Raw genomic sequence first — 26,188 nt, 5'->3', positions numbered from 1 at the left:
AGATTGAAAAGTATAAAATTTTATCCTGCTTATATTTTTAAAATGCTGTGACTTCTTTTTAAATTACATTTGTTGATACGCTTCTGCAACATATTGTTATATGCATATATGGCCTTGTAGGCCCCTTCCAACCCTACTATACTATTCTATGATATTGTGGTTTTAATGTTCTATATATTTTATATTGTTTTATTGTGTGCTGTTTGGTTTTAATTTCTGTGAACCACTCAGAGGGCTTCAGCTATTGGGTGGTATAGAAATGAAATGGAATAAATAAATAAATTTTATTTATTTATTTATTTATTATTTAATTTATTAATCGCCCACCTGGCTGGTCACCCAGCCACTCTGGGCGATGTACAACATACAATAAAACAATAAAATTCTACAATAAAAACATTTTCTAAAATACCCTAACCCACCCCAAATGCCTGCCTGAACAGCCACTTTTTAATGCACGACGGAAGCTCATTAAAGAGGGGGCATGACAGAGTTCCCTAGGGAGGGAGTTCCACAGAGTGGGGGCCACTACAGAAAAGGCCCTCTCCCTCGTCCCTACCAGTCTAGCTGTCCTGGCTGATGGGACAGAGAGAAGGCCATCTGAGGCTGATCTTGTTAAGCGGCCTGTCTGGTGCTGCTGGAGGCGCTCCTTAAGATAGGCTGGGCCGGAACCATATAGGGTTTTAAAGGTCAAAACCAACACCTTGAATTTGGCCCAGAAAACAACTGGTAACCAGTGCAACTCCTTCAGCACTGGAGTGATGTGATCTCGCCGGCGGCTGCCTTTAATCAGGCGAGCCGCCGCATTCTGTACCAGCTGCAGCTTCCGAACCGTCTTCAAGGGTAGAGCGCATTACAGTCGTCTAAACGAGAGGAGACCAGGGCATGTACTACTGATGGGAGCAGACGGTCGGGAAGGAAGGGGCGCAGCCGCCGTATCAGATGGAGTTGATACAGCGCTGTCCGGCTCACAGCTGACACCTGAGCCTCCATGGACAGCTGGGAGTCCAAAATGACCCCCAGGCTGCAGACCTGGTCTTTCAAGGGTAGCTGTACCCCATTCAACACCAGGTCAACATCCCCTAGCCTCCTCTTGTCTCCCACCAAAAGTACCTCGGTCTTGTCAGGGTTCAGCTTCAGCCTATTCCTCCCCATCCAGCCACTCACCGTCTCCAGACATTTGGACAGGGATTCTACGGCCAACCTTGGTGAAGATTTGAACAAGAAGTAGAGCTGCGTGTCATCTGCATATTGATGACACTGCATCCCAAACCTCCTGATGATAGCCCCCAGCGGCTTCACATAGATGTTAAATAGCATCGGGGAGAGGATGGAACCCTGTGGCACCCCACAAGTGAGTGGCCACGGGTCCGAAACCTCCTCTCCCAGTGCTACCCTCTGGTACCTGCCGGAGAGGAAGGACCGGAACCACCGCAATATGGTGTCTCCAATGCCCAACCCCTCCAGGCGGTCCAGGAGGATACCGTGGTCAACGGTATCAAAAGCCGCTGAGAGGTCGAGGAGAACAAGGAAGGAGCATTCACCCCTATCCAGAAATTTGCCATCGCTTAGAGCTTCCTCTTGCATTTCAGCACTCCAGCAGACTGCTGAGGATTTAGACAGACTTATGCCTTTTGGATAAGGGCTTCTCTGCTTTTGTGGAAGATGTGGACATGCTTTGAAAAACAGAAGGTCCCGGGCTCAATCCCTGGTATTTACCCTTAAAGGCTTTTAGGTAGCAGGAACATGGAAGAGCCATTGTCTGAGAATCTGGAGACCTGTTGTCAGGACTGGGCTAGGTGGACAAATGATATGGTATAAGGCAGCTTCTTGTGCTTAGGCTTAAGATTACCACTGGAGATATGGTATAAACACAACATTCTAGTTTGATGGGATAATTGAGAGACAGTCTCAAATCCAGGCTTTTATCAGTGTTTTATTTTTAAAAACAGGTGAATCTACTTTTTATACACATCATTGCACTTCAACAAGTACACACATCACAAGTTCATGCATCTATGGCTACACCATGGTCTAAGAACCCTGTTATATCTGTGATTCTACAGTCTTTAAATCAACATGAAAAATTAATGTCAAACTGAAAGAAACCTGTTGCATAGAGTATCACCATGCCATAACATTTCAACGTCATTAAAACAAAAAAGTAAATTATAAAATTCGGCTTGAATTGAATGTACAAGAACGTGAACACATCAGTGCAAAAGGATGACAAATTTACATGATTTAACAAAAAAAATCACTTAAAAAGCAGTCATAATAATATTTATAAACTAAAGTGTTTTACTGTGTTTCATCATCACCTATTGGACTATCCCAGTTCTTGCAATCTTTGATTATAGGTTATCTAAGTCTTTCTATATAGATTAAGCCCTTAGAATAAATTTCAACTTATATTACTCCTCTTATATACTGGACATGATTCTCTCAGCTCTCAGACATACAATACAAGGAATGAATTTAGCAGCTTAAAAATCAAATATTTACTGTAGTTGGGTTTCCCCTCCCCAAAAATATAAATATATACTGTATATATTTTAGGTTTTGCTGTACTTTACAAAAGTTATCACTAGATGGCAGCAGTGCATCTTGGAGCTTTACTAATTTTAACAGCTACATGGAGGAAGTAAAAAAATGCTGCATGCAAGATTGGAATTTTTCCTGTAATACTTAATGTTCTCAAAGAAAAAAAAGCAACATTCACAACACATCAAGCCCAAAATATTTTACACCCTCTATACTGAAGCATTATTAAATGTATCGGCTAGGTCATCCTTACAGGAGAGGCTAAATAAGGCATGCTTTAGACAGTCATTGTTGCTCACTTTAAAGAAAAACATCAGAGCTAGGAGTGGAGTGTGAAAACCAACCATTCCAATTATTCAGTTTAGCAGGTGATATTTCCATCAGTCTCTCAAACTTAAAGCTCTGAAAAATGAGAACAGTTAGTGGTTAATTACACCCTGAATATAATGTGCAACATAACACAGAATGAGGCTGCAATCCTACACACACACTTACCTCGGAATAAGCCCCATTGAACTCAGTGGGGCTTATTTCTAAGTAGGCATGTAAAGGATTGCATTGTCAAACATCTAAAGTAATCTCTTCTAAGTTGTTTCTACCAGTATCTTATCTCTTAAGCTATCAGCTAGGAAAGATGTAGAAAAAATGTTCAGAAACATCAGAAATGTCTGGTGAAGCCTGCCATAACAACAACAACACTCAAACATTTCAATATTTATAGAAATATCAGAAGGAACACATAGAATTAAGTGGCTTACAAAACTACTAACATCAAAACAAAACAATCCAAAAATTACTAAACATAAGAGCAGGTTAAAACAAATTAAACAAATATCTTAGCAGCACACCTAAAGTTTAAGATAAAGAGCTAACGACATCTCTCTATGGAGTTCCATCATCTGGACTCTACAGTATAAAATATCCTGCCTCACATCCCAATCAAGCATTCATCTGAAAGTGGTGGGATACATAAAGACCCAGTCTGCATGATCACCGCAGCCCACTGTGGCTTAAGTCACAGTGTATCTGCGGCACGTGGTGGTGGCCACTGTGAATATTCAAGCTGTAGTGGCCAGCTGCTGCGGCTTACTGTGCCATCCGAACGCAGATAGGGTGGGTTGTTGGTGTGGTTCATAAACTACCCACAACCCTAAAAGAGCCCAAGGGTTGAATATTCACAGTGGCCACCACCACGTGCCGCCATACACCATAGCTTAAATTAGCCACAATGGGCTGCGGCAATCATGTGAACTGGCCCAGAGCCGCCATTATTGAATGCAAAGGGTGGGCCAAATCATATGGGAGAAGCTTCACATATGCTGCTGCAAAACGTTTAGGGACTGGTAGATAAGAACCAACACTTTGAATGGCACCTGGAAACAAATGGGGAGCCAGTGCAGACGAGGCCAAACTGGAGTAATATGATCAGAAAAGCAGGCTCCAGGGACCAGTCTGGCCACCAATTTGTACCAGCTAAGGTTTCCCAGCACGTTTCAGGGGCAGCCCCACATCGAGCACATTACAGAAATCTAATCTGGATTAGACCACGACATGTGTGACAACAGCCAGAATTGCTTTATCCTACCAACCACAATTGTGCAGAAACATTCTTGGGCACAGCCAGGAGCATCCAGGAACAAGGCTGGGTCCAGAAGCACTCTGAGGCCAAGTGGCCATTCTTTTCAAGGGGAATGCAATCCTACCCAGAAAATCATTTCCAAAACTAATTTTCTAGTTCTTCCCTACTTATAAAACATTTTAAACTACAAAAATCAGTCCAATCCTATGCAGTTAGGTGTGTCCAAGCCTAATGCCATGATGAAACACTTGGCTCTCTAGTTAGTTCACCTGTTGTTCCTTTACTCTAGCTTTAAAAAAAAGAAAAGAAAACCACAGAAAACTATGATTTACAAAACTCTCACATTTTAGACCGACTTATATAAGCCTTACTTTAATTTGTGTTTCTCTGGCGTAGATTTTTGTCTTTGTGGTTGTTTGTGGAGTTTGTTTTCCTAGGGAAGAAAAAAGGCAGCAGAATTAAGTTGTGAAAAAGAAAATTCAGTGTGAATAAAATGCAAAACAGATTTCATGCAAGCATTCCCAAGCCTTCTGAATAGGGCAGTGGTGAGGTTCCACAGCGATCTTCTGAATAACAGCTGAATGCATCACTGATATTTTACTGACAGTGCATCCGTTTCTGTACAGACCATTCAATATACTAGGGTTATGTACTGCCTCAGAGGGCCGTGGTGGCTTAGTGGTTAAGACGCTGAACTGCAGACTGGAAGGTCGGCAGGTCAGCAGTTCGAGACCCGAGTACTGCATGACGGAGTGAGCTCCCGTCTTCAGTCCCAGCTTCTGCCAACCTAGCAGTTCGAAAGCAAGAAATTGCAAGTAGATAAATAGGTACTGCCTCGGCGGGAAAGGTAACAGCGTTCCGTGCACCTCGGTGTTCAGTCATGCCGGCCACATGACCACGGAAGCGTCTTCGGACAGCGCTGGCTCTTCGGCGTAGAAACGGGGATGAGCACCGCACCCTAGAGTCGGACACAACTGGCTGGGGACACCTTTACCTTTACCGCCTCAGACCTGAACCCCGAATCCAAAGTGTTCCGAGGTGGTCTGAAGCCGATGGGGGGCTCTGAAGCACTTCAGTTCGCTTTGGTGTTTTGGAAAGCCCAGATAGCCTGTCTGGGCAATGTACGAATAGGGAGGGGGGAACTGAGCCTTTGTGAGTGACACCTACAGCCACCAATAGGGCTGAACTTGTAACCCAGCAGCCTCCAATGACAGCGGTGGAGGAGGGGTTGAGAATATCAGGAGAGATTTCTGCTTCATTTGTCTTTCCAGTGTGAGAGAGACTTGGTAGGAGACAGGAAAGTTTTGGATTGTGTGGATCTTTCTGAGCTTACTATTCCTTTACCAGACCTTCTCAAATCTTTCCTCTTCCATTCAATCTTTCATGCAGTCTATAACCCCGCCCCCCAAATACTAAAAACAATCTCCTAGTTGTTTGGCTTTTGGTTGTTCCCTTGATCTTTCACTCCCCGCTTCCTTCCCTTTCCCCTTTTTAAAACCTTCTGTCTTCATCTATTCTTAAAAAACAAAACAAAACCCCTTTCTCTTCTGTTAGGCTTAGTGTAGTGGTGCTTGCCTACTTCCCTATCCTGTCGCTTTTTAGGTAGTTTTTCCTTTCCACTTTTCAGCTGGGCACACTGCTATGTGAGTGCAGCTGAGCACTCAAACAATACAAGCCATTTGTGGCCAAAGCATTTCACATTTAATATAGTGGGCAAAGCAGCACGCACACACAAATAGTAATGTACTACTATCACGAAGCGTGGGGTACAGCCACCTGTGGTGCTGGTCTTGGCAGGGGCAGAGGTGGGAGTGGGTGAAGTGCTGGTGGGATCAGCAGCACTAGTAGCCACGCTGGCTCGCCTCCAGTTCATTTACTCTGCGGCCTCTGCCTGCCTGGTGCCAGGATGAAATAACTGGGTCTGGTGGCTTCAATAACATGAGCCTATGGCATCCTTGCACCCTGCTGTGCCCGTTGCCCACAGCTGCCTCTCCTCTCTGCCTACCTGCCTGGTGCCTGGGTGAAGTAGCTGTCGCTTCAATGTCTGGGCTATTGGAAAACCCTGTCACTTTAATGTCTGGGCTATTGGAAAACCCTGTCACTTTAATGTTTGGGCTTTAGAAAACCCTGTCACTTTAATGTTTGGGCTATTAGAAAACCCTGTCACTTTAATGTTTGGGCTATTAGAAAACCCTGTCACTTTAATGTTTGGGCTATTAGAAAAAACGCAAAGGGGGGGGGGTTATAAAAATAAAATTACTTAGAGTAGTGAAAGTGCAATAATATAAGCTCTTCTGAATTCAGTGTGACTTCCCCCCCAGGTAATGTGTATTCAGCCAGAGACAGCCTAAGGCCATCCAGTGTGAAGCTGAATAGGAAAGTACTAGGGGAGAGGGGTTATTTTGCACTTCAAAAAAAACCTACATCAGAGATTAGGGAAGCTGACCTCCTCCTGTCACCTTAAACACCTAAGTTCTCTGAGTGATTATCCCGTTATATTACCTTTGGTTTGAGTTTCTGAGAAAAGGAAACCTTATGCATGGCTAGCAGAAAAGCCGCTGAACCTAACTGCCTGAAATGTGGTGGGTTCAGTCACCTCCATAAAGGCTACAAGGTCCCCAATTTCATACACTTCTGTGGAAGCACTGAAAAATTATAGCCCTTTGCCTTGACAGATTTTTTTTTTTTGTTGAAAAAAGCAAATGTTACCTGTGTCTAGTACAAAAACTACTTGGACAAATTGTCTGAACTTTGGCAGGTTCAGTCACCTCCATGGCAGTTGCCAGGTCCCTAAATGTCATGTATTTATCATAAAAACTGAAAAAGTTATGGTTGCTTCTGTTTTCCAATAAAAGTCATTGGGAAAAGGTAAAATCTGAATAATTCAGATTTCCGAATCTCAATTTGGATCCGGAGCTGGAAGCGGGTCAGACAGGGTCTGAATTGGTCCAAAGCAGGTCAGGGCCAATTCAGAAGGTCTGAATCAGCCTCCAAAGTGGGTTGGGGGGAGGGTCCATGCACAGACCTACAATATACCAATACCGTTAACAAGGTAGTGAAAAATGCACGTGTGGCCTGCTGTGCTGAGACCCCAGCAATATTTGGCTTCTCCTCTCCAACAGATGGAACTACTAAAGCAATACTAAAAACACATCACTAATTGAATTTTAATAATGCTCAAGTGAATAAAATATCTTGCTTAGTGCCCAAATGATAATGTTGGACGTCCTTGAGGAGGGAATTCTATAACTGAGATGCCATGGCCAAAAAGCCCCCCTGTGTTAACCTCTGCTTCACCTCTGATGGGGCTGCTCATGCAGGAGGGCCTTAGCAGAGGAACTTAAAGCATGGGCAGACTATAAAGGGGTACATTCCATTTAGGAATTTAAAGGTACAGACTATCACTTTGAACTAGGTTTGGAAGCAAGCAGGAAGCCAGGGAAGCTCTTTCCCAAACTGGCATAATATGGTCAAAACCAAGCCGTGCCAGTCAAAATTCCAGAAGTTATATTCTGTATCAAGTGTCTTCAAAGGCAGCTCCACGTACAACACAATGTTCTGGAATCCTTTGCAATGTGCAGGGGCTCCATGACAGACAAAACATTGTGGGTGTGGACAACTGCAGAGAGCTGTTGCCCCAGATTGCAGAAACAGGCCCACCAATTCTCAAGTACTTACATTGGCCCAGCTGGTTCATCATCTGCAGCAGGAATTTGTTGTGATCCAATGAAGGAAAGAAAGAGGAAAGGGAAGATCCCAATTAGGTTCTGTAGTAAACTCTCACTGGACAGCAAACGGTATCATCTATGTACAGCATTTATTTAAAGGCCATTCCATTTGGTATTGCAAAGGTTCATGAATTTACTTTTTCTGGATTTGAGTTTAGATGATAAGGTATGTTGTTCAAAATGATTTCAGTTAACACTTTGAATGCTCATCATGAAAAACTGCAACTGTAGTGGACAGAGTATTGCAATGTGGTCAGACTCATCTTGTCCCCAAGTTCCAGTGGTTCAATCTTACAAGATAGATGAGAAGACAAACCAACATTTCAGTTGTAAAATCCTGCTGTTTGTTTCTAAAAGTAATTTTATTTCCTCCTAACTCTCAGTAGGCAAAACATTGGTATAGGAGTTCATGTATATACCGCCTCTTCTCCTGAACCATCTTTCATACGCTTGATGTCTTAATAAAATTATGTTTCGGAAAGTGGAAGATGCAATTTTGATTGATGCTAAACAAAAGGCAGTCCCTCCAATAATAGCAAGCTTTTGTGGTTACATATATAAATAGAGGAAAAAAGAGTTTCTGATAAAATAGTATGAAGGTTACACTGGTGTTACATTTCACAGAGACTTCAGCTTGTTAGGTGGGAGAGCCAGAAAGTTATTTTTTTTTTTTCAGAAAATGGGAAAAAAATCAATGTGTGGCTTTTCACATAGGCTTCTTTATGATCAACTGCACATTTCATTTATGCTTTAAAATGCTGTAGTACATTACACAAAGATAGGCACCTTTTAAGCACTGGAAAAACCCAATCCACAAACTTGTGCTGTAGAACTTCCATGGTTGACGTTTTCTCTGTTTCATCATCATTTTCTCAAGCTAAAAAAAGTTTCCAATTTGTGTTTTGTTTCGTTGAACTCAGCAGGATTCCACAAGGGGACTTAGGGCACACAAAGCAGTTATGGAAACTACAGTCTTAACAGTGTAGGCAACTGCATGAGCACACACTGGGAGTAATGTCGATCGAAGCTGAACATTACTCCACCTGTACCTTGGAGGCAACGGATAGGCAAAGCCACCGCCAGCACAGTTACCAGAACAGAAATAAATAAAACGCTCAAAATAAAAAGAGCTAACCACAAACCAACAGCTTTACAGCCAAAATAACACACTAGCGACACACCAGTGTCCACAAAAGTCTGTTACTAACAGCAAACTATCAGAATAAGGTACAGAGAGAACCAGGACTAGTAAGAACAACCAGACATCAATGTGCTGTATATACAGTGGAGATATACAGAGACACATCAGGTACTGAAACACAAAGCACATTACAGCAAAACTAGGTCTCCCCTCAAATGGACATCTTTCAATTCCCAAAAGATCTTAGAGGCAGCCTATGCTATAGACTCTACATTATATAAACTGAACATTTGGGAGCCTTTTACTGGAATCTGAGAGACATTGGTGAGAGTGCTTAGTTTTTTCTAGAAATTAGCAGTGTTAGTAGTGCCATATTAAAGCAATCATTCTACTTAAAGCCTTGCTTCAGTCACAGCAGCCTATAAAAATCACACTCTGAGAGTGTTTTGCTAACCAGTTCTGAAAAAGATGCAGGCCCTTGTCCTGTTCATAAACAAACAGTCTGCAAGCTCTGACTTATAGTACCCAAGACACAGTGATCCTCAAAAATCCTGGGTGTTACAAGACTGAGCTTACAAATGAAGGTTTTACTGTATGCAAGTTTAACAAAAATACTTTTGCATTTTACAAAAGGAAGCCAGATAGCTGCTCTAGCACTGATGGACTAGGTGCCACGGCTTGGTCCGTACTGTTTACATGCAACAATATCTTGGACTGGCAGGATTGCCATCACCTCCTTTCTATGTCCAGTCAAGTGTGGCTGTTATAGAAAGCCTTTATACATCACTAGCTTGTGGGTCAGCCACTTAGCCGTTGCAAAATCAGTCCCAGCACGGTACAATACGTGACAGACAGAAGGACCAAAATCCTAGAGAAGTTGACCGATAAAAAGGGAGGAACAGAACTACAGAAAAATGGTACAAATTAGAAAATGAAGATTCAACAGCAAACTTAAACCCAAATTAGTTGTGAACGTGAATGAGAAAAACTAAGAAAAGTGTTAACATTATGAACTGTGCATTGTATAGACTGAAGCGGAGATTAAACGAACTCCAAAGCATGCAGATCTCTCACTTACCACCATTTTTAAAGGAATGATGCAATTGAAGGGGGAAAAAAAGAAGTCATAGTAACTGACAAATAACAATACAACTCAAACAGCATGGTCTAGTAATTCTGTGATTTGCTAGTATTTGAGCTTGTCACCACACAAGACAAGGCATGCCTGTGTATTCTGTTTTGATGGGTGGAGGGATCCAGAGTAATAGGCCTTGCCCTTTTTCAGAGTGCTACCCCAAAGCAATTACTCTGCAGCAAGGTACTTCTATCCTGGAGGTATTCAGCTGACTTTATTAAGTTAAAGAGTTTTACACTATAAAAACAACTGCAGGCACAAGATGTATGCACAGGATGCATTGTAAAGAAGTATTATATGCTCAGCACTCTTAAAAGATATTCCAAAGTTAAAGCTTGTATCATGCAGTTAGTGATGGAGTGGGCACCACACAGCCTGCCTATCTGTCCGAGGGCAATTCTAACGTCACATTTTAGTTTTGCATAATGGTACAAAAGTACCCAAACAACACCTCTGACTGAGTCTGAAAGGTACATGCACATACAAAATGTCCCTTTCAAATCCCCCAAAGCAAGGTTCCAATGATTTTTGAGCTGCCACTTAAGAATAATCTTTAAGAGGAACTTGCGCCAAATTTTCACGCTATATAAAAATGGTACATTCAGTATTTAAAAGTGATGTTTGTAGTTGTTTTGGGGATTTTCAGTTGGAAGAGCAAGATAAAAGGTATAAGAATGTGCTAATGTATAAAAACAGATGCCTACTTTGGTCTCTACATTAGACTAACAGTACAAAATGTAAAGTGAGAATCTGCACTGAGAAGCCAGACTGTGCATTATATTGACTTACGGCTCTGTGGAGTAGAGCACCGCAGCTGAGCCCTCTTCCCTGCAGTGGAGAGGGAGTATAACTGGAGCAATCACTGATGAGCATAGGGACTTTGCCTTGAACTAGCAGATTCTTTTCTTGGTATATATGGGTTATATTTCTAACAAATAGTCCACAGTCTAAAACTGCTTCCTTACTGCTTGAAGTAGATGGGGGCAGTTAAGAGAGATAAGAACAGCAGCAAGTGAGCAGTCCTCCCCCCCCCCCGATATATCCACCCCTTGGGTGGTGGTGGTGGCGAGTCAAACAAATGTCAGCAAGAGGAGATCTTCTCTTTGCTAGTGTGCCCATCTCTAGCCCATCTGAGTCTAGCCCATCTCTTCGATTTCATATAGAAAGGAAAAGAAATGTGACACTGCATGGATTTGCTTTGGAGCAACAAAATCACTTGGGGACAGAGGGATTTTCACCTCACTCCCTGCATGGGCCACCTGTAGAACTAGTTGCCAACTGAAGATCTAAATAAAGGGAACACATCTATGAAATACTATTTTCCTGTCTTAAGTCAAAGAAAATACTTATTTCTTTTTGTAATGCTATGCTGGACAGAGGCACATTCTGATGAAGAAAAAGGCAAATGTCTGCGGGAGGGCAAGGAGAGGAAGTTGCAAGGAAGTATCCCAGAAGCCATAACTATATGGATTTGCATGGGTGCTTTGATAAGCCATATAATTAAACTTTTTTTTAAAGTAACATTTCAGTGGCCAAAAACATGTCTGCCAAACAAGCCACCCTTTGTCTTTTAGGCCATGTCCCACATTACAAAATTCTGGCATGCATAGTGACTGATACACATGTGGGACTATCATATGTTACAATTCACATACATGCAACATGTTAATTTCTTTACAAAGGTGCCTTTCATATGTAAGAAGTTAGACAGGACCTATGTGTGTACTGTAATATGCAATGGCTACTGGACTGTATAGCTTCCATTCAGATTTTGTAAAGAGAGAAGACACGGAACCACAAACTTTGCCAACCCACAAACTTCCATATTTCAGGAGCAATGGGCCCTACTGTAGATCACTCCCTGCCACTTCTTCAGAACTCTTACATATGTAGCAGGGAAAAAATGCCACTTCAATAGAAGGGCAAGAACTGAAGCACAGAAGCGGTCTGAATTCTCTTTCACTTTCACAAGAGGCAGCAAAGCGTGCTCCAGATTAGCATCAAGCACTACGTTCTCCACCAAACAGCAAAAGTTTTCAACTAATTTTCAGGTTTGATTCCGAGAGTCATACCCCTCAGCAGCAACAACAACGCTAGAAATAAAATGGAGCAAGCTGGTCAGCTTCCAAGAGACAATATTTTAAAAGTAGCAATCTTCTTCCTCTGTGAACCATCAGACATCACAGCTGAAAGTAAAAGCTTTGAGAGATGGCATTTAGGGGAATCCAATAAAGATATATATCAGCCATGCTCTATCAGTAGAATGAAACGCCTGGGACATATAAATGTTATTTTGATGATGATCCCCATGTACTAACTAATGCATCCCATCTGAAAATGAATGGAGGAACAAGGGCTTTTTCACACAGACCTTTTATCCTGCTATTGAGATTGCTCACTCACAGAAGTTTGCGGGCCCTTTAGATGATGTCATTAACCTCCAGTGCTAAATGACTTTTATTCCATTTTAAAATAGATCGGTGATAATGAGGTATCAAATTACCCCGCTTGTGCTCTGCCTGAGTTCCCTCTGTGAAAAAGGAAAAGCCGCCAGAAGAGGAGCTAGACCAATGAAACATATGGAAGACTCAGATTGGGGGGGGGGGGGAAGCAGCACATGTAAAGGAGGTCCATTGTGATCCTGCATTTAAAACAGAAGAAGAAAGCCCCATTTTAAATATGGGATTTTAGGCTGGTGTAGAGATGCTCCAAATCTCTAAAAGGCAGCAACATCTGATCACAGTCAGTCCAACTGGATTTGAAACAGCATCTACCAAAACTAATCGGGTAAGAGAAAAAGTAACTTACAAACCTATGCTTTTTTTGTGCTGTTTGTGTACAACTATACCTCAGCTATAAGAAACATAAACTCCTTTTAAGTCAGAAGGTTGCAAAATGCATCTACCTTTTGCTAGGGAGATTAGAAATGTACAAAAGTGATGAACAGGAAGGAGGGGGAAAAAGAGGACAATGTAAATGTTTTCTTCACATTACAATTTATAACCACGATCAAGCCAAGAAAAATGAATATTAGAATGAAAGTAGGGCAATGAAACGGAACTGCTGCACAGCTGGTGCAGAAATGCACCCATGAATTTATTGGATATCAAGTTCACAAATCAAGAAAAAATAAAATGGCATGTCACTATAGCTTAAACTAAAATTAATACAGAAAAAAAGTATTCTGAAGTAGAAACCACCTATTTACAACATTCTCTGGAAGAAATGTAGCGAAGGAGTTTTTACTTTCTACTTACCCCCAAACACATACACACTTTTAATCTAAACCAAATAAAAGCATGTCTCTCATTAAAACAATCTTCTTGGCATATTGCATGGCTCACTATGACTGAGTGATTATTCTTGTGCTCTTTGGGGTAGGATGGACATATAACCAGCTAACTATAAAGCAAAAATGCTACATGCTCCCATTCAAGTAACAAAAGCTACTCCAGGCGATGCAATTCGGTCTTAGGCAGTGCCATTAGAGACATTCCGCCAGTCACTATTGCAGAAAAGAGACACAGTCATTCATCTCCAGTTCTGTAACTGCCAGTGGTATCTTTCAGAAATAGTGATTTGAAGTAATGTATGAAGCAGAAAAGAATAATATGAGAGGCAGTTAGTCACTTCTGTCACTTGGTCACACTGAGCTTCCAAGGTGTGTGCACCCTCTGGGAATGTACACATCAGAAAGTGACAAGAATCACTGTCTATGAAAGCAGCAAATCACAGGGAGGAGTAGATTGCAGCCTTTTCATGCCTGAGTTGCAGGTAAGCAGCACAGATGTGGGGCTGCTCACCCTGAGCAGGAAGATTCTCTCTCACCCTGGCCTCCCCCTCCCCCAAAGTAGTCAGTCCAGTGATTCACCATCAGTAGAGCCTGTAGGAACAGTTGGATGAGGCTGGGCATGGACAAAGGTGTACTTGCAATAAGCACAATTCCTCTTCATTAAAAAAAAAAAAAAAACTTCAAGAAGCACAGCATAAGTCCAAATGCTTCATTCATTTAGACCGGGATCCCAGTTGTCACAGGACACAAAACACACCAGGGTCCATGGGGGACCCCCCCCCCCTCAGTTAAGTATGCACTAATCAGCAGCCACTGGCTTCAGTAGAACTTAAAAGCAATTTCATTATAGGGTGCTACTCAGCTTTGGAGCAGATCACACATGCAAGGTTCATGCACACCTGGGACATCAGAAGGCCAAGGTAAAGAATGCTCAGTAATTTGCATATTAGAAATAGCCACATGACAGCACCAAGTTAGGACCTCAGCCTGCCTGTCATCAGAGATGCAAACGGAATCTATCACTGCTGGCCCAATACATAACATAGAAGAGTCATGATGAGTTGAACAACACTTCCCACATACTGTATGTAAATATATCACTAGGAGGCAAAAGGAACTAATATATTTGAAATGCAGACAGGAATTGCCTTTGAGTATTATTTCAGTATTACGGTTCTGATATTAATGTTGCTCTAGACTTTGTCACTCCTTCCAGTAGGAGATAAAGTGAAGAGATGGTATAAGCTAAAGACAACAAAATGGATCAGAGTAACAGGTAAGTCTTGTTTTCTGTGTACTAGCAAGAGTTCTCTCCTCTTGCTACAAATAATTGACTTGGCCATCTTTGACCAGGGTAATTAGGATTGAAAAATTATTTTTTTCTGATAGAAGCGTGTTTGCTTTTTTCCTTCTCCCAAAATGCTCATGAGGAGATCTCTAGTGTACGTAAATCCCTAAGCAAATGCCTCCTTGTGATACAATAACTGGATGTCAAATTCCACAGATAACATTACAATTCAGTCAAGTAATAATGAAAAGTAATTCCTTGGTTAGGGAAGAGCCAACTGGAGGGCCCCAATGTTTCAATTCAGCTGCTGTACTACATGAGCAAACTGTTAGGGGTATGTTAAGCCAACACAAGCTTCTGAACTGCTAAAAGGGAGAAAACAAACTCAACACATCCTTAAACATTTCTTTGGATATCGAACTGTAACTAATGTACACATGGTGCATGTTTAATTTTATTTCCAAGGAGGTGCCCTAAAGCTTCCCTAGACTCTGCCTGTTATGTGATTTTGATGCTCAACCTGAGATCCTAAAGGTGAAATTGAACTATCCATAGGCCATGCCACTTTGGGGGACAAGGATGTGGAAGAAACACATCAGGCAAAATCACTACAGGACAATTCTTACACTCCATGTTCATATGCGCCTATATTCATGTTCAAGAGTATTTGTAATATGGAAATAGCCATGCCAATATATTTCTCACCTAGCTATGTTTTTCAGAAAACCCATTTCTTGTGTGTGCTTCCCAATGAGCATCCAGGGCTTAGCACAAAGTGGAACTGCCATTCTTATACTACAAAATACAAAGGCTTTGGGACATGAAAATACACCTGCATGTACCAGAATGTTCAGAGAATCAGCCTTAAGAAGGGAAGCAAATGTACATCACCTGAGAAGGGACAATATCACCCTATTGACACCACCACCTGTTACAGTGAACGAAATCAGAAAAAAGTTGTATTGGAACTGGCCCAATTAGGTTGTGATCCACAAGCCAATTAAAATGGCATACTTGTACTTAATCCAGTTTAATTGCCTTATGGCAATTAGCCACTAACATCTTCAACTGAAATCATTTCAAGAGGGCTGAGCTAGATGAAGATGTTAGTGGATCACCTAACAGAGAAAAACACTGAATTAACTGCTGTCCACAGCCACTATTCATTAGTGCAATGGACAGCTCATGCTATCTACCAGATAAGTTATATCATGTTATACACCCACATCATTACACCACCCCTACACAGAGGAGGAGGAGAATATTTAAACTCTCCTTCGGCATTTCTTGACTTTTAACCATGACCAGGATTAAGGAAAGCTACTTTCTTTTTCACTCTCCTTGCATGTTCCTTGTGAACAGTTCTGAATTTGGAGAGTCCCATCCCCTGCTCCCCCTCCCGAAAGCCAAAAGGAAAAGGCAGTCAATTCCTGACAGATGCACAACATGAAACCTAGTCCCTTTTAAGAAAGCAGTGAGGTTGATACTAGAATTTCTTCAGAAGTTGATGTTTCACAATTTTTGTGAAGTTTAGAAGGAAGCATCAATCTCTGAGGCTAGAAAATGCTGCTACCTTACAACAGAGATCCCAATTGTGAGCCATTTGGCTGACAGCACCAGTATGCCATCAGTATCTAGCAACAATCCCCCTTACCTGCTTTCTTGAGTTCTCAAACTATCACCTAAGAACATAACAAGGAACATCCAAGAATATCCACACGCTTAATTGCCGGCACATGCATCTTTCCAAGAGTGCATTAAAATGAGCCCAGCACAGCACTGGCAAATGCTTATAATCCAATCAAACGGTAACCGGGATCTTCTAAAAGAAGGTCATGCACAATTATTTTCATGCCAGACTGAAAGCTACAGCCATCCAATCTGGTTGCAGACCTGTTTGGGTCTTGTTAAGGGGCAATAAAGAGCTCAACTTTCATCAGACACCCACCCCCCATCGAGAAGCCATCTGCAGAGGAAGCAGCAATAAAGACACACAACTTTTTCTGATTCCTAGCCTTTGGCTGAACAGAAACGTCTCATGAAAAGACATTTTTCCACATTAGTATGCGGACATACAGGCAAGCAATCTTCTCAGAGCTGCTTTGGAGTCATCCCGCCGTGTTAGCTCTATATATACATAGACACCCACATGTCTAGTAATACCACTGCTAACCATACTTCCAAGAAGCGAAGCAAAAATAAAAATAGGGGCCTGTTTAAACAGTTACGTACATATTTCTAGGACTAGTTTCCTCCCACTTCAGAGCATGCACTCCACTCCATATCAAAATGAATCTTCCAGTCTCAGACTGGCCACACACATTTTATCATTTGGAGAAGGAAAACTTCCATTGTTTGTTTCTATTCAAAAAGGCTATTCAAAAAGGTTGGGTAAGTTTGGGGGGGGTACAAACTTACCCAAAAAGCTTCCCTTTGAGCATCAGACATGTTCATCTCAAACAGGAGACTATTTAAGCAAATTAGCTGTGCAAAAACAGGACTGTAGGATGTAATCCATTATGAAGCCTAACTCTAAGCACTAGTTGCTGCCAGGACTGTATTTATGCTTATACACTAAGTGGGCCAGAATTGCCTCATTTTATAGGCAGTATTTGTGCCTGTATACTCCCAACTACCATTTAAAAGAATTATACTGCCTTAATGTTACTCTTCCTTTATGAGGCAACCACAGTATCTTATACAACACCATTCCTACTGATGTTTTACAGGGAATTGCCTACAATTTGGCATGCTTCCAAAACAATCCCCCTTGGTTTATAAAAGGAAGATATTAGGTTTCTGTTCTAGGTTCTTCATTTGTTTATGTTTAGAAAAGTATCACTTTTTGAGGTTTCTTGCAAATCAATTAAAAAAATGAAATATGAACAACAGTTTTCCCATTACAAAGAGTTGTAGGTGCTTGAGGTAACCAGCCCTGGCAAGCATTTTTGGTGAAGAGATCCAAAGACTCTTTCAATTATGCTGAAGAATCCAAAATAAACTTCAGCACGACAGCACAATAAACAACTCACAGAGGTGCCTGTATTTGAGCAGAGCCAATTTAGAAATGCCCAATGTTATATTTAAAACAATAGTTCTCTCCCTTGGACTGTTTTCACAAGAGGGAATGTAATTATCCCATATATGAAACAAGCCCCATTTTTCTTAGTACAGCCCAGCAGCTAGGCTAAGGGACTGCTTCCAAAAACAACAGGTTTCAGTATGATCCCTGCTTTATGTAATATCAAATTATCTCAAATGCAAACACACAAGTAGCCAGCAGACATCTTGTTCTGCAAGCCACATTTTATAAAGCTGAAATAATACTCCTTATACTTTACCCGCATGAGACAGAAGAGAGGCAAGATTGATCATGCAGCCTGCAGCAGTTTGGGTTTCTGAGCTACTGATTTATAGGCTCTAACATTCTGAAAGGATGTGTGCCTGAAGCAAAGGAGGGGGCTGGCTCCCCCAGGAAACACAGCAGTTCAGAAAACACTTACCGTCAGGAACCTCATCTGGCCGCTTCCTCTTCTCATAAACCACAATGATAACAACAAGAATGATTATTTCTGCCAGAATTCCCAGGAAGGGCCATAAAGGAGCCAAGTGGCTGCGGACACGCAAGATGGTCACTTCAGCCATAGAGCCAATCGAGTTGGTTGCGTTGCATTCGTACTCGCCAGGATCCTCACTGATCTGGAGGTTCATGATGCTCAGTTCAGTGTAGTTATCTTTAACTAGAATGAAGAAACGGCCTGAAGAGTTGTCGATCCCCTGATGAGAAGAAGACAGAGAGGAGCACAGGCCAAAACAAGGATTTTTAGTAAGCATTTGTAGACAACCTGTTCATTTACCCCCACCCCCACTTCACACACACTTTTAACCATGCCTGATGTTCTCTGCTCGGTCAACAACATGGAGATGGGAAGGAGAGAAGTATGGCAATCTTATTACAGTCATAGCTGTATGTTTACTGACATTCTCCCGCCTTGGAGTGTAGAGCCACCTTGAGCCCATTTGGGGAGAAAGGTGGGATTTATATCTCAAATATCCATGCAGGTGCTGTGTTGAGGTCAAGCAGAGTTTAGATTAGGCAGAAGAGGATAGAGAAGATCATGTGAAGGACCATGCACAACTGGGGATCTTTTTTTCTTTCCTTTTTTTTAAACAACAATCACTACACATCAAACCGGCTAGATCTCATGAAGGCTCATTAAAGGGCATGTGACCTGTAAGAAATTACCTGTTTCAGTAGCAATATGTTCAGCATATGATTCTGGACCCATAGGTCAGTGTTAGTGCAGATGCTTTGCATGCAGGAAGCCCCAGGCTTGATCCCAGGCATCTCCAGTTTAAAAGGAAACCAAGTAGCAGGGCAAGGAAAGATCTCTGCTTGAGACCTTGAAGGTTTGGTGCCCATAAGAAGAGATAGCACTGGACTAGACTGTCCAGTTCAGCAACTTCATGTGTTTATCTCCCATCAGAAACATCAGCCAGCAGTTCAAGCTTACCTAGTGGTACTGCATCTTATACTCACCATAGAAAACCCATTGACCTTCTTAAACCACAGCCAATCAGGGTGTGGGTAGCCAACAGACTTGCAATACATCAGTGCTTCCTGCCCTTCATTCTTGTTCTCACTTCGCTTGTGCCCAGTAATATCAGGAGCAGCTAATACATACACAAAACAGAACTTTCAGAGACAAGACACAGATATTTAAGTCTCATTACCCCCCACTAAACTGAGCATTTAGTCTAAGCCTAACACAGAGGAAAGTTGCTGCAAACTCGTCCCTCCCTCACAAGCTTCGAACCCTTATATTACAATCCTACAGTTGGTTAATGTTACACACAGAAAACAAATTATTCAGAATATGCTTTTAAAAATATGTTGAGATCATCAAAAGAGATGTTCTATTCTGGCACTAAGATGTCATAAGACTGGTTTTGCTGCCACAGACCAACATGGCTACCGTTCTGGATGCTGAACTAGTTTCCCAGGTGTGACTGGTACTTCAGATGATTCAAAGGCCATGTTGAATCATTCTTTCCATTCTAGAAATATTCCCTTTATCTGTCCTTTGTACATCGTTTAGCCTGCTTGCAGGAGACATCACAGAGTAGCAGCCCTGCAGAAAACTTGGGCAAATTTAGGTTTAGGAAGAGTACATAAAAGCCAATATGTCCAGTGTAACAGAGTTATTCCAGACAACATTTGTATCTTTGGAGGAAACTGTCACACCAGGAAATCCTACTGGATAATGAATATAAATGAGTATTACTTTTTTCCTATACAAGTCCATGAATTATCTTGAGAAGCATCCACACATCTATGACTCATGTTTAATGTACAATTCCAAAACAAGTGAATGATTAGCATACCATAGAGAGAAGAGCAAGGATTACATTTGATGTGAAAGAGTGAGATGCACACAATTATCTTTTGGTTTCTTATAAGATTCCAACAGACAGACATTTAGTTGTTTGAAATCAAGTGTCAGTACAAGTATGACATTTTAACATTTGTATGTTTGGATATTGGTGTGTTATTCAGTAACAAGTGATGTTTTCAGTATTACCTATTTAATATGTTTTACAAGCATGTGCTATGCCTTAATGGTGTGGCACTTACTGGTTCTGTAAATTGTTTTTGTCAGCTTTTAAAGCTTTGGTTCCACCCCCCCGGCCCGCTGAAACAGGGAATCTCCTTTTACATCTATATCTATAGAAGAATGAGGGTTGTTGTATAAAAGGAGAAAACTCCTTCATCCTTGAAGATCCTACATTAGCATACTTGCTCCTAGCTAAGCAGTGCCACCACCATTCACTTGGACTTTTGTGTACCTTCCAAGTCTAGCTGTAGTGTAATACTTTGAGAGATTAGATGAGATCAATGAACTAACTGCCTGAGATGAACCTTCACTTAGCAGATGGCTTGGTATACTTCAGTTACCACCTCTAAAACCAATTCACTTTCTAGGCAGCTAATTATGTCACACGTGTCCTGCTAGGCGACTGCTGGGCCCTGATCTGTTAATTCAGTCAAAGTCCAATCCCAGGCCTGACAAAACAGACCATAGGCACTGGACATTATTCAAGGGCCCACTCATTCTCCACTAAATATAAAGGAGTGCAGAATCACCATGCTGAAAAAAAAATCCATGCTAGTACATACACACAAAAATATAGCCACTGTGGGGACACAAAAATGGAGTAAGGAAAGGCCAAGATCACCATCTGGAAGTCACCACTGAACTTTACATGCGTCTCTATATTACGATTATCAACTAAAAGATGGAAGCCATAGGCTGCATTCAGGGTCAGTTCATTTTTATTTGCTATGTTCTCCTGTTTTCTGAAAACCTGCCTGTGTTCAGGACATCCTGTCTTTTCAGAAACTGAAAATAGGTCCCTACAAAATGACCTAGCAATTACTGTACAAAATGGAAATTTAAATTACTTGATCATGACTTTAGCATGTGAGGGAAACACACAGAGGCCCAAATAAATTTTCTCCTCAGATTTTTACCTCTTTGCATGGAGGTGCATACTGTGTGGCCTTGCAAGAATCCAAGCAGTTTTGCTGCTTTAATTCCTTATCTCCTCCCCCACACCCTTTATGCGAAGTAGAAGATCTTGCTCAAGAATTACTCAGTACTGTAAAACCAATCATTTTAAGCAAGTCTGAGAATCAAAATGCCATTTAGATTTTATGTTTTGATAAAGTAATTATGGATTTTGATAACTATACTTGTTAGGTTTATGCTGGAAGCCACTTGAGCTGTCAGGGTAGCAGAGTAGAAATATTTTAAATAGCACAAGTATATTTATTACTTTTGGCTCTAACAAAATGGTGAAAATCCTAGCTATTTACACAGAAGACCGCTGAAAAAATCACACTCCTTCAGTCATGCTCTTTCAACAAAATTAAAAATCTGAAGTAACAGAGCAATTAGCTAACAAGCACCACCATCATGGATCACCTCAAGTCTCTACTGGACCTTAACCCGATTTTAGGAGCAACTGGGGAAAGTTCACAATCCTTCTGACTGGGTTCACACAAGACGCTAACCCACACTCAGTGGTTGAGTATGGTTGTTTTTGAACCATGGGTGCTGTCCAAACCCAGGGCATTTTCTGCAGGGAGGCTTGTTAACCATGCAGTGTGGCTTATTTTTCACGAACAAGCCACCTTGAGATCCCATGGTTTGTTGTTGGGTTGTTCAGGGTGGTGAACAAGCCAGACCCTGATGGTCAACAAGCCACCCTGCAGAAAATGTCCTGAGTTTGGACAATACGCTAACCCACGGTTCGACAAACAAGTCACGGTTCAACAACAATCAACAATCAACCACTGAGTGTGGGCTAGCATCTTGTGTGAATAGCCCTTTGGGTTAGCTCTACATCTTTTCTATCAATAAGATGTCACTTCTGCCCATCCCTATGAGAGAAGTCATGTTCTCCACTACTGGGACTATTTGGACAGAACAACCACCTACAGTGGGCAGTCCAGCAAGTAACAAAGAAAGTCCTCAACTGAACCACCTTCAATAATACTAATACAAAATTTGGCCCAAATAGGGTCCCCAAGGCGACTTATGTTTTTTTTTTAATGCATAGGTGATACTTTTGGTAGTAGAATTTCAGAACTTCTATAGGAATTGTCAGAAATATTGGTGCTGTGAAGACCTAATTTAGTGTATGATGGAACAACTCAGAGGCCAGGATCCAAAGAAGGATGTAAGTAATTCTGCATGGCCAGAGATAATCTGGACTCATGTTTCTTAAATAGGAGCTCAATTTGCATGGCAAACTGCTTTTGAGGCAACTATAACTGTGTGATCATAGAATCATAGCATAGTAGGGTTGGAAGGGGCCTATAAGACCATCGAGTCCAACCCCCTGCTCAATGCAGGAGTCCAAGTCAAAGCATCCCTGACAGATGGCTGTCCAGCTTCATCTTGAATGCCTCCAACATTCAATGATAATGGCAAAGGGATCTGCTGGTCAAGAGCCTTGAAGTAAAAAGACCCACTAGGCATGCCCAAAGCATTGTTTAGCCTGCTTGTTCAGCTGCTATACCCTTTATTCTAGTTTTAATTACGGATTTAGCCACAAAGAGCCCTTTTGTTAGCAACCCCACCCCCTGCCAGGCCAGTCCCTAAAAAAATATTTTACTGGGTCACGAATCCAATCCCTCTAACATAATGGACAGTTTATGGCTCCAGTAGGCCACAATGAAAGCCCCAGAAGTAACATTGTACTCTGTTAGTTTGCATATTGAACCAAAACCAGAAACTCGTAACTTGACTCTTTCTACATCAAATACAATACCCTTTTAATGAGAAGGCCATTCTCTTTTAATGGCAATTAAATATTTAGGTTGAAGCTAAATCTCTAGAAGCTTGAGGCAAGCCACAAGATCACTCCAGAGTGGCCTTATATGTTTCCATGCTGCCTTCTCACATCCAACACTTATCACTAGAATTGCTCACTAAGGGCCAAACTAAGTAACACACATCCATTCGACCAGTTTTGTTTTCACTTTAAAAATAACAGCCAGGGGGATGGGAAAGAGATCATGACTGGGACCACTCAGAAGGGTGACGTCCTTTCTCCCACACCATGGTCCTGGTGAATATCCCCCACCCCCCAAGTACTATTTCCCCCTGGAGGGAAGCTGCCATTTAAAACCAGATCAAATGAACTACATCCAGAACTAGTACCCAATGAACATTATAACCAAACCAAAATTAGGAAAATGCAATATCTGTTAAGACGGCCATGGCCTTAACTGTAAGCTCTCGAGAAAAAGGTGGAGTTCCTTTAGGAAACACAGATTTTTACTTGGGGAAAGTCAAGATCCTTCCCAGCTTATTCCCACCTGTTGTCTACACACACACACGCACTCCAACTATATTTTTTCTTGTCTTCATTTTGGTTTAGGTTACTTTTAATTTTAAAAAACTTTAATTTTAAATTAATTAATTAATTTAAAATTAAATTATGCCCAATTATTTAGGGCATAAAAGAACCCTAAGGGGGCAAAAACACCCAGAACAGGCCAATGAGGACTGAGCATGTTCAGTGGCCACAAAATGCTGACTAAATGACAGGGGGATGAAATTCAAAACCAAGGGGAGGGGAATGGAATACAATATCTTGAAAACTGGCATGGCTGCCTGGCACCCTGGTTAGGAGCACTCCACACTGCAACATTTTGTTGCAAGTATCCCCTGTAAACATGCCAAATCACATTTTCAATTATTTAGGGCACTGCAAAGTTTTGCAAGTCAATATATTTTCCAGAAACACACACACACACACACACACACACACACATCACTGTGTAACTGTCAAGGATTAGAGAGAATGATGAGGCAAGAGAATAAATAATTTAAAGCTTGAAATGAATAAAGGAAGGGAAGCCAGAAGAGGACAACAATGGCCATACATGGGTATGGCAGATTGCAAAGCAATGGTTTTCAATTAGAAAAAGAAAGCACTTCATAATAATGTTTGGATAAGTGAAATAATGAGTTTTAGCTGTATTTTTTAGAAAGCAATACAAGTACTTTCAAAATACCAATAAGCTATAGATAAACAGATTTTGAAATAGCCTGAATCTGCAATGGAAAAATAAAAATAAAAAACCATTTGCAAGTTCTTAGCACACCAAACAGGACAAATCAAAACACTAACATGAGCCAAGGGAGGAAAAAGGAACTCAGTTTTAGAGTGATTCAGTAAAATGTGAAGTCACTCAAGAAGAAAGATCAGCAGTTGAATACAATACCTAGAATGAAGTGTAAAAATGATAGTTAATACCAGAAAAAAAAAAAACAAGTTATCCAAGTGGCAACAAAGTGTAAAAAGAGGCAGTTGCTGCACAGAACCCTTGAGAAAATGAATTATTGGGAATAAAGCACAAAAATCAGGGAAATAAGGTTATGTTTGATACCATCAAAAGCAGAACCAAGACCAACCAACAGGAGAAATGGAAAGATATCTTAAGAAAACATTTAGAGAAAAGTAGAATTATTGTGGCAGGGGGAGAGAAAGACATCAGAACAAAGAGGGAAGATGGGAAGGAGAGAAGGCTAGATAGAAGGAATGAGATCTAGATAACAAGCAACAGATTCTGAGCCATGCTGGTTCATTCAGACCAAGGTTCCACCTAGTCCAGCATTCTGTTCACACAGTGGCCAACCAGCTGTCGACCAGGAGCCCACAAGCAGGACATGAGCACAACAGCACCCTCCTGCCCCTGTTCCCCAGCAACTGGTGTACATACACTCACTGCCTCTGGTACTGTAGGTAGCACATAGCCATCAGGACTAGTAGCCATTGATAGCCTTTTCCTCCAGGAATTTGTCCAACCCCTTTTTAAAGCCATCCAAAGTGGTGGCCATCAGCACATCCTGTGGTGGTGAGTTCCATAGTTTAACTATGCGTTGTGTGACACAGTCCTTCCTTTGATCTGTCCTGAATCTCCCACCAATCAGCTTCATGGGATGAGCCCACTGGGTGCTAGTATTTTGAGAGAGGGAGAAAAATGTCTCCCTATCCACACTTTCCACACCATGCATAATTGTGTACACCTCTATCATGTCTCTCCTTACCTCTAACATAAGAAAAGCGAAGGGGATAAAGGAAAGCAGTCTCTAATATACCATGATTTTGAAGAACTAGAGGAAGAGACTGCACAAGCTCAAGATTAAGAAGGGCAACATATACGGAGAGGTGACTAGGCTCATGCAGAATTCTGCTAAGTAGTCAAAAAACTTCAGGCCAGTTCCAGGTATTATGGTCTTGATAGTTAGTCTGCCTCCTCGGATAAAAACGTGCAGTCAATAACTTTGTGAATGTGAAACGTGAAATATATGGCCATTTCACAGATAACAATAAGCCAGTTTTTTCAAAAAAAACTTCTAGGCTGTCATGAGAGTGCGCGCTAGTTCCCACTGCTTGGTCACTCCCACTGCGAGTGGGAGTGGCGAAACAACCCAGGGACGCTCCAACTCTGGTTTTTCAAGCAACAGCCTCTGGGTTATTTAGCCGCTTCCGCTAGCAGTCTGCCCAATCAGGCAACATGCACCAGCATGTTCTGGAGTTCACAATAACCAAGACTTTTTTTAAAAAAAAAAAATCTGGGCTGTGACATGAAAACTGGGCCTATAGTTTATTCTCTGCCACTTTAGGACACAGTCTCAATAGAGAAGCATATTGGCTGAACTAGATCAACTCACAAGTCTGTGACAGTGTGGCATATGCAAGTTCACTTTCCATTTCATGGAAGTGGGTTAGTCAGTTGACAACACAGAAACTGACACTGTAAGATTACTGAGTGTGACTAAATTGCCATAATTAGAAGGAAATATAGTGTTCATCAGCTTAAGCTGTGTCTCGCACAATCCCCCATTTGTCAACACTCTGCTTACCACATGGCAGTGAAGACTCACAGAAGTAGCTACTATA

At 41.5% G+C, this 26,188-nt stretch overlaps 1 protein-coding gene across 2 annotated transcripts in view; it reads right to left on the bottom strand.

The window, feature by feature from the left end:
• Positions 1–1,918: 1,918 nt before the first annotated feature.
• The window catches only part of NPTN (neuroplastin), a 53,581-nt gene continuing 29,311 nt past the window's right edge, over positions 1,919–26,188 (bottom strand). For both annotated transcript variants that reach the window (XM_084816930.1, XM_084816931.1), the window contains 5 exons: positions 19,248–19,381; positions 18,211–18,484; positions 7,802–7,823; positions 4,495–4,556; positions 1,919–2,946 (listed from right to left, as the gene is read on the bottom strand). In XM_084816930.1, the coding sequence (XP_084673056.1) occupies positions 4,496–4,556; positions 7,802–7,823; positions 18,211–18,484; positions 19,248–19,381 (491 nt within the window). In that variant the 3' untranslated portion in view covers positions 1,919–2,946; position 4,495. The remainder of the gene's footprint in view (positions 2,947–4,494; positions 4,557–7,801; positions 7,824–18,210; positions 18,485–19,247; positions 19,382–26,188) is intronic.

Source organism: Heloderma suspectum, chromosome 11 (genome assembly GCF_057233095.1).
Source record: "Heloderma suspectum isolate Gila_16-S chromosome 11, 16-S_ref, whole genome shotgun sequence".
NCBI lineage: Eukaryota > Metazoa > Chordata > Lepidosauria > Squamata > Helodermatidae > Heloderma > Heloderma suspectum.
This window is presented reverse-complemented; position numbering and strand designations above follow the sequence as displayed.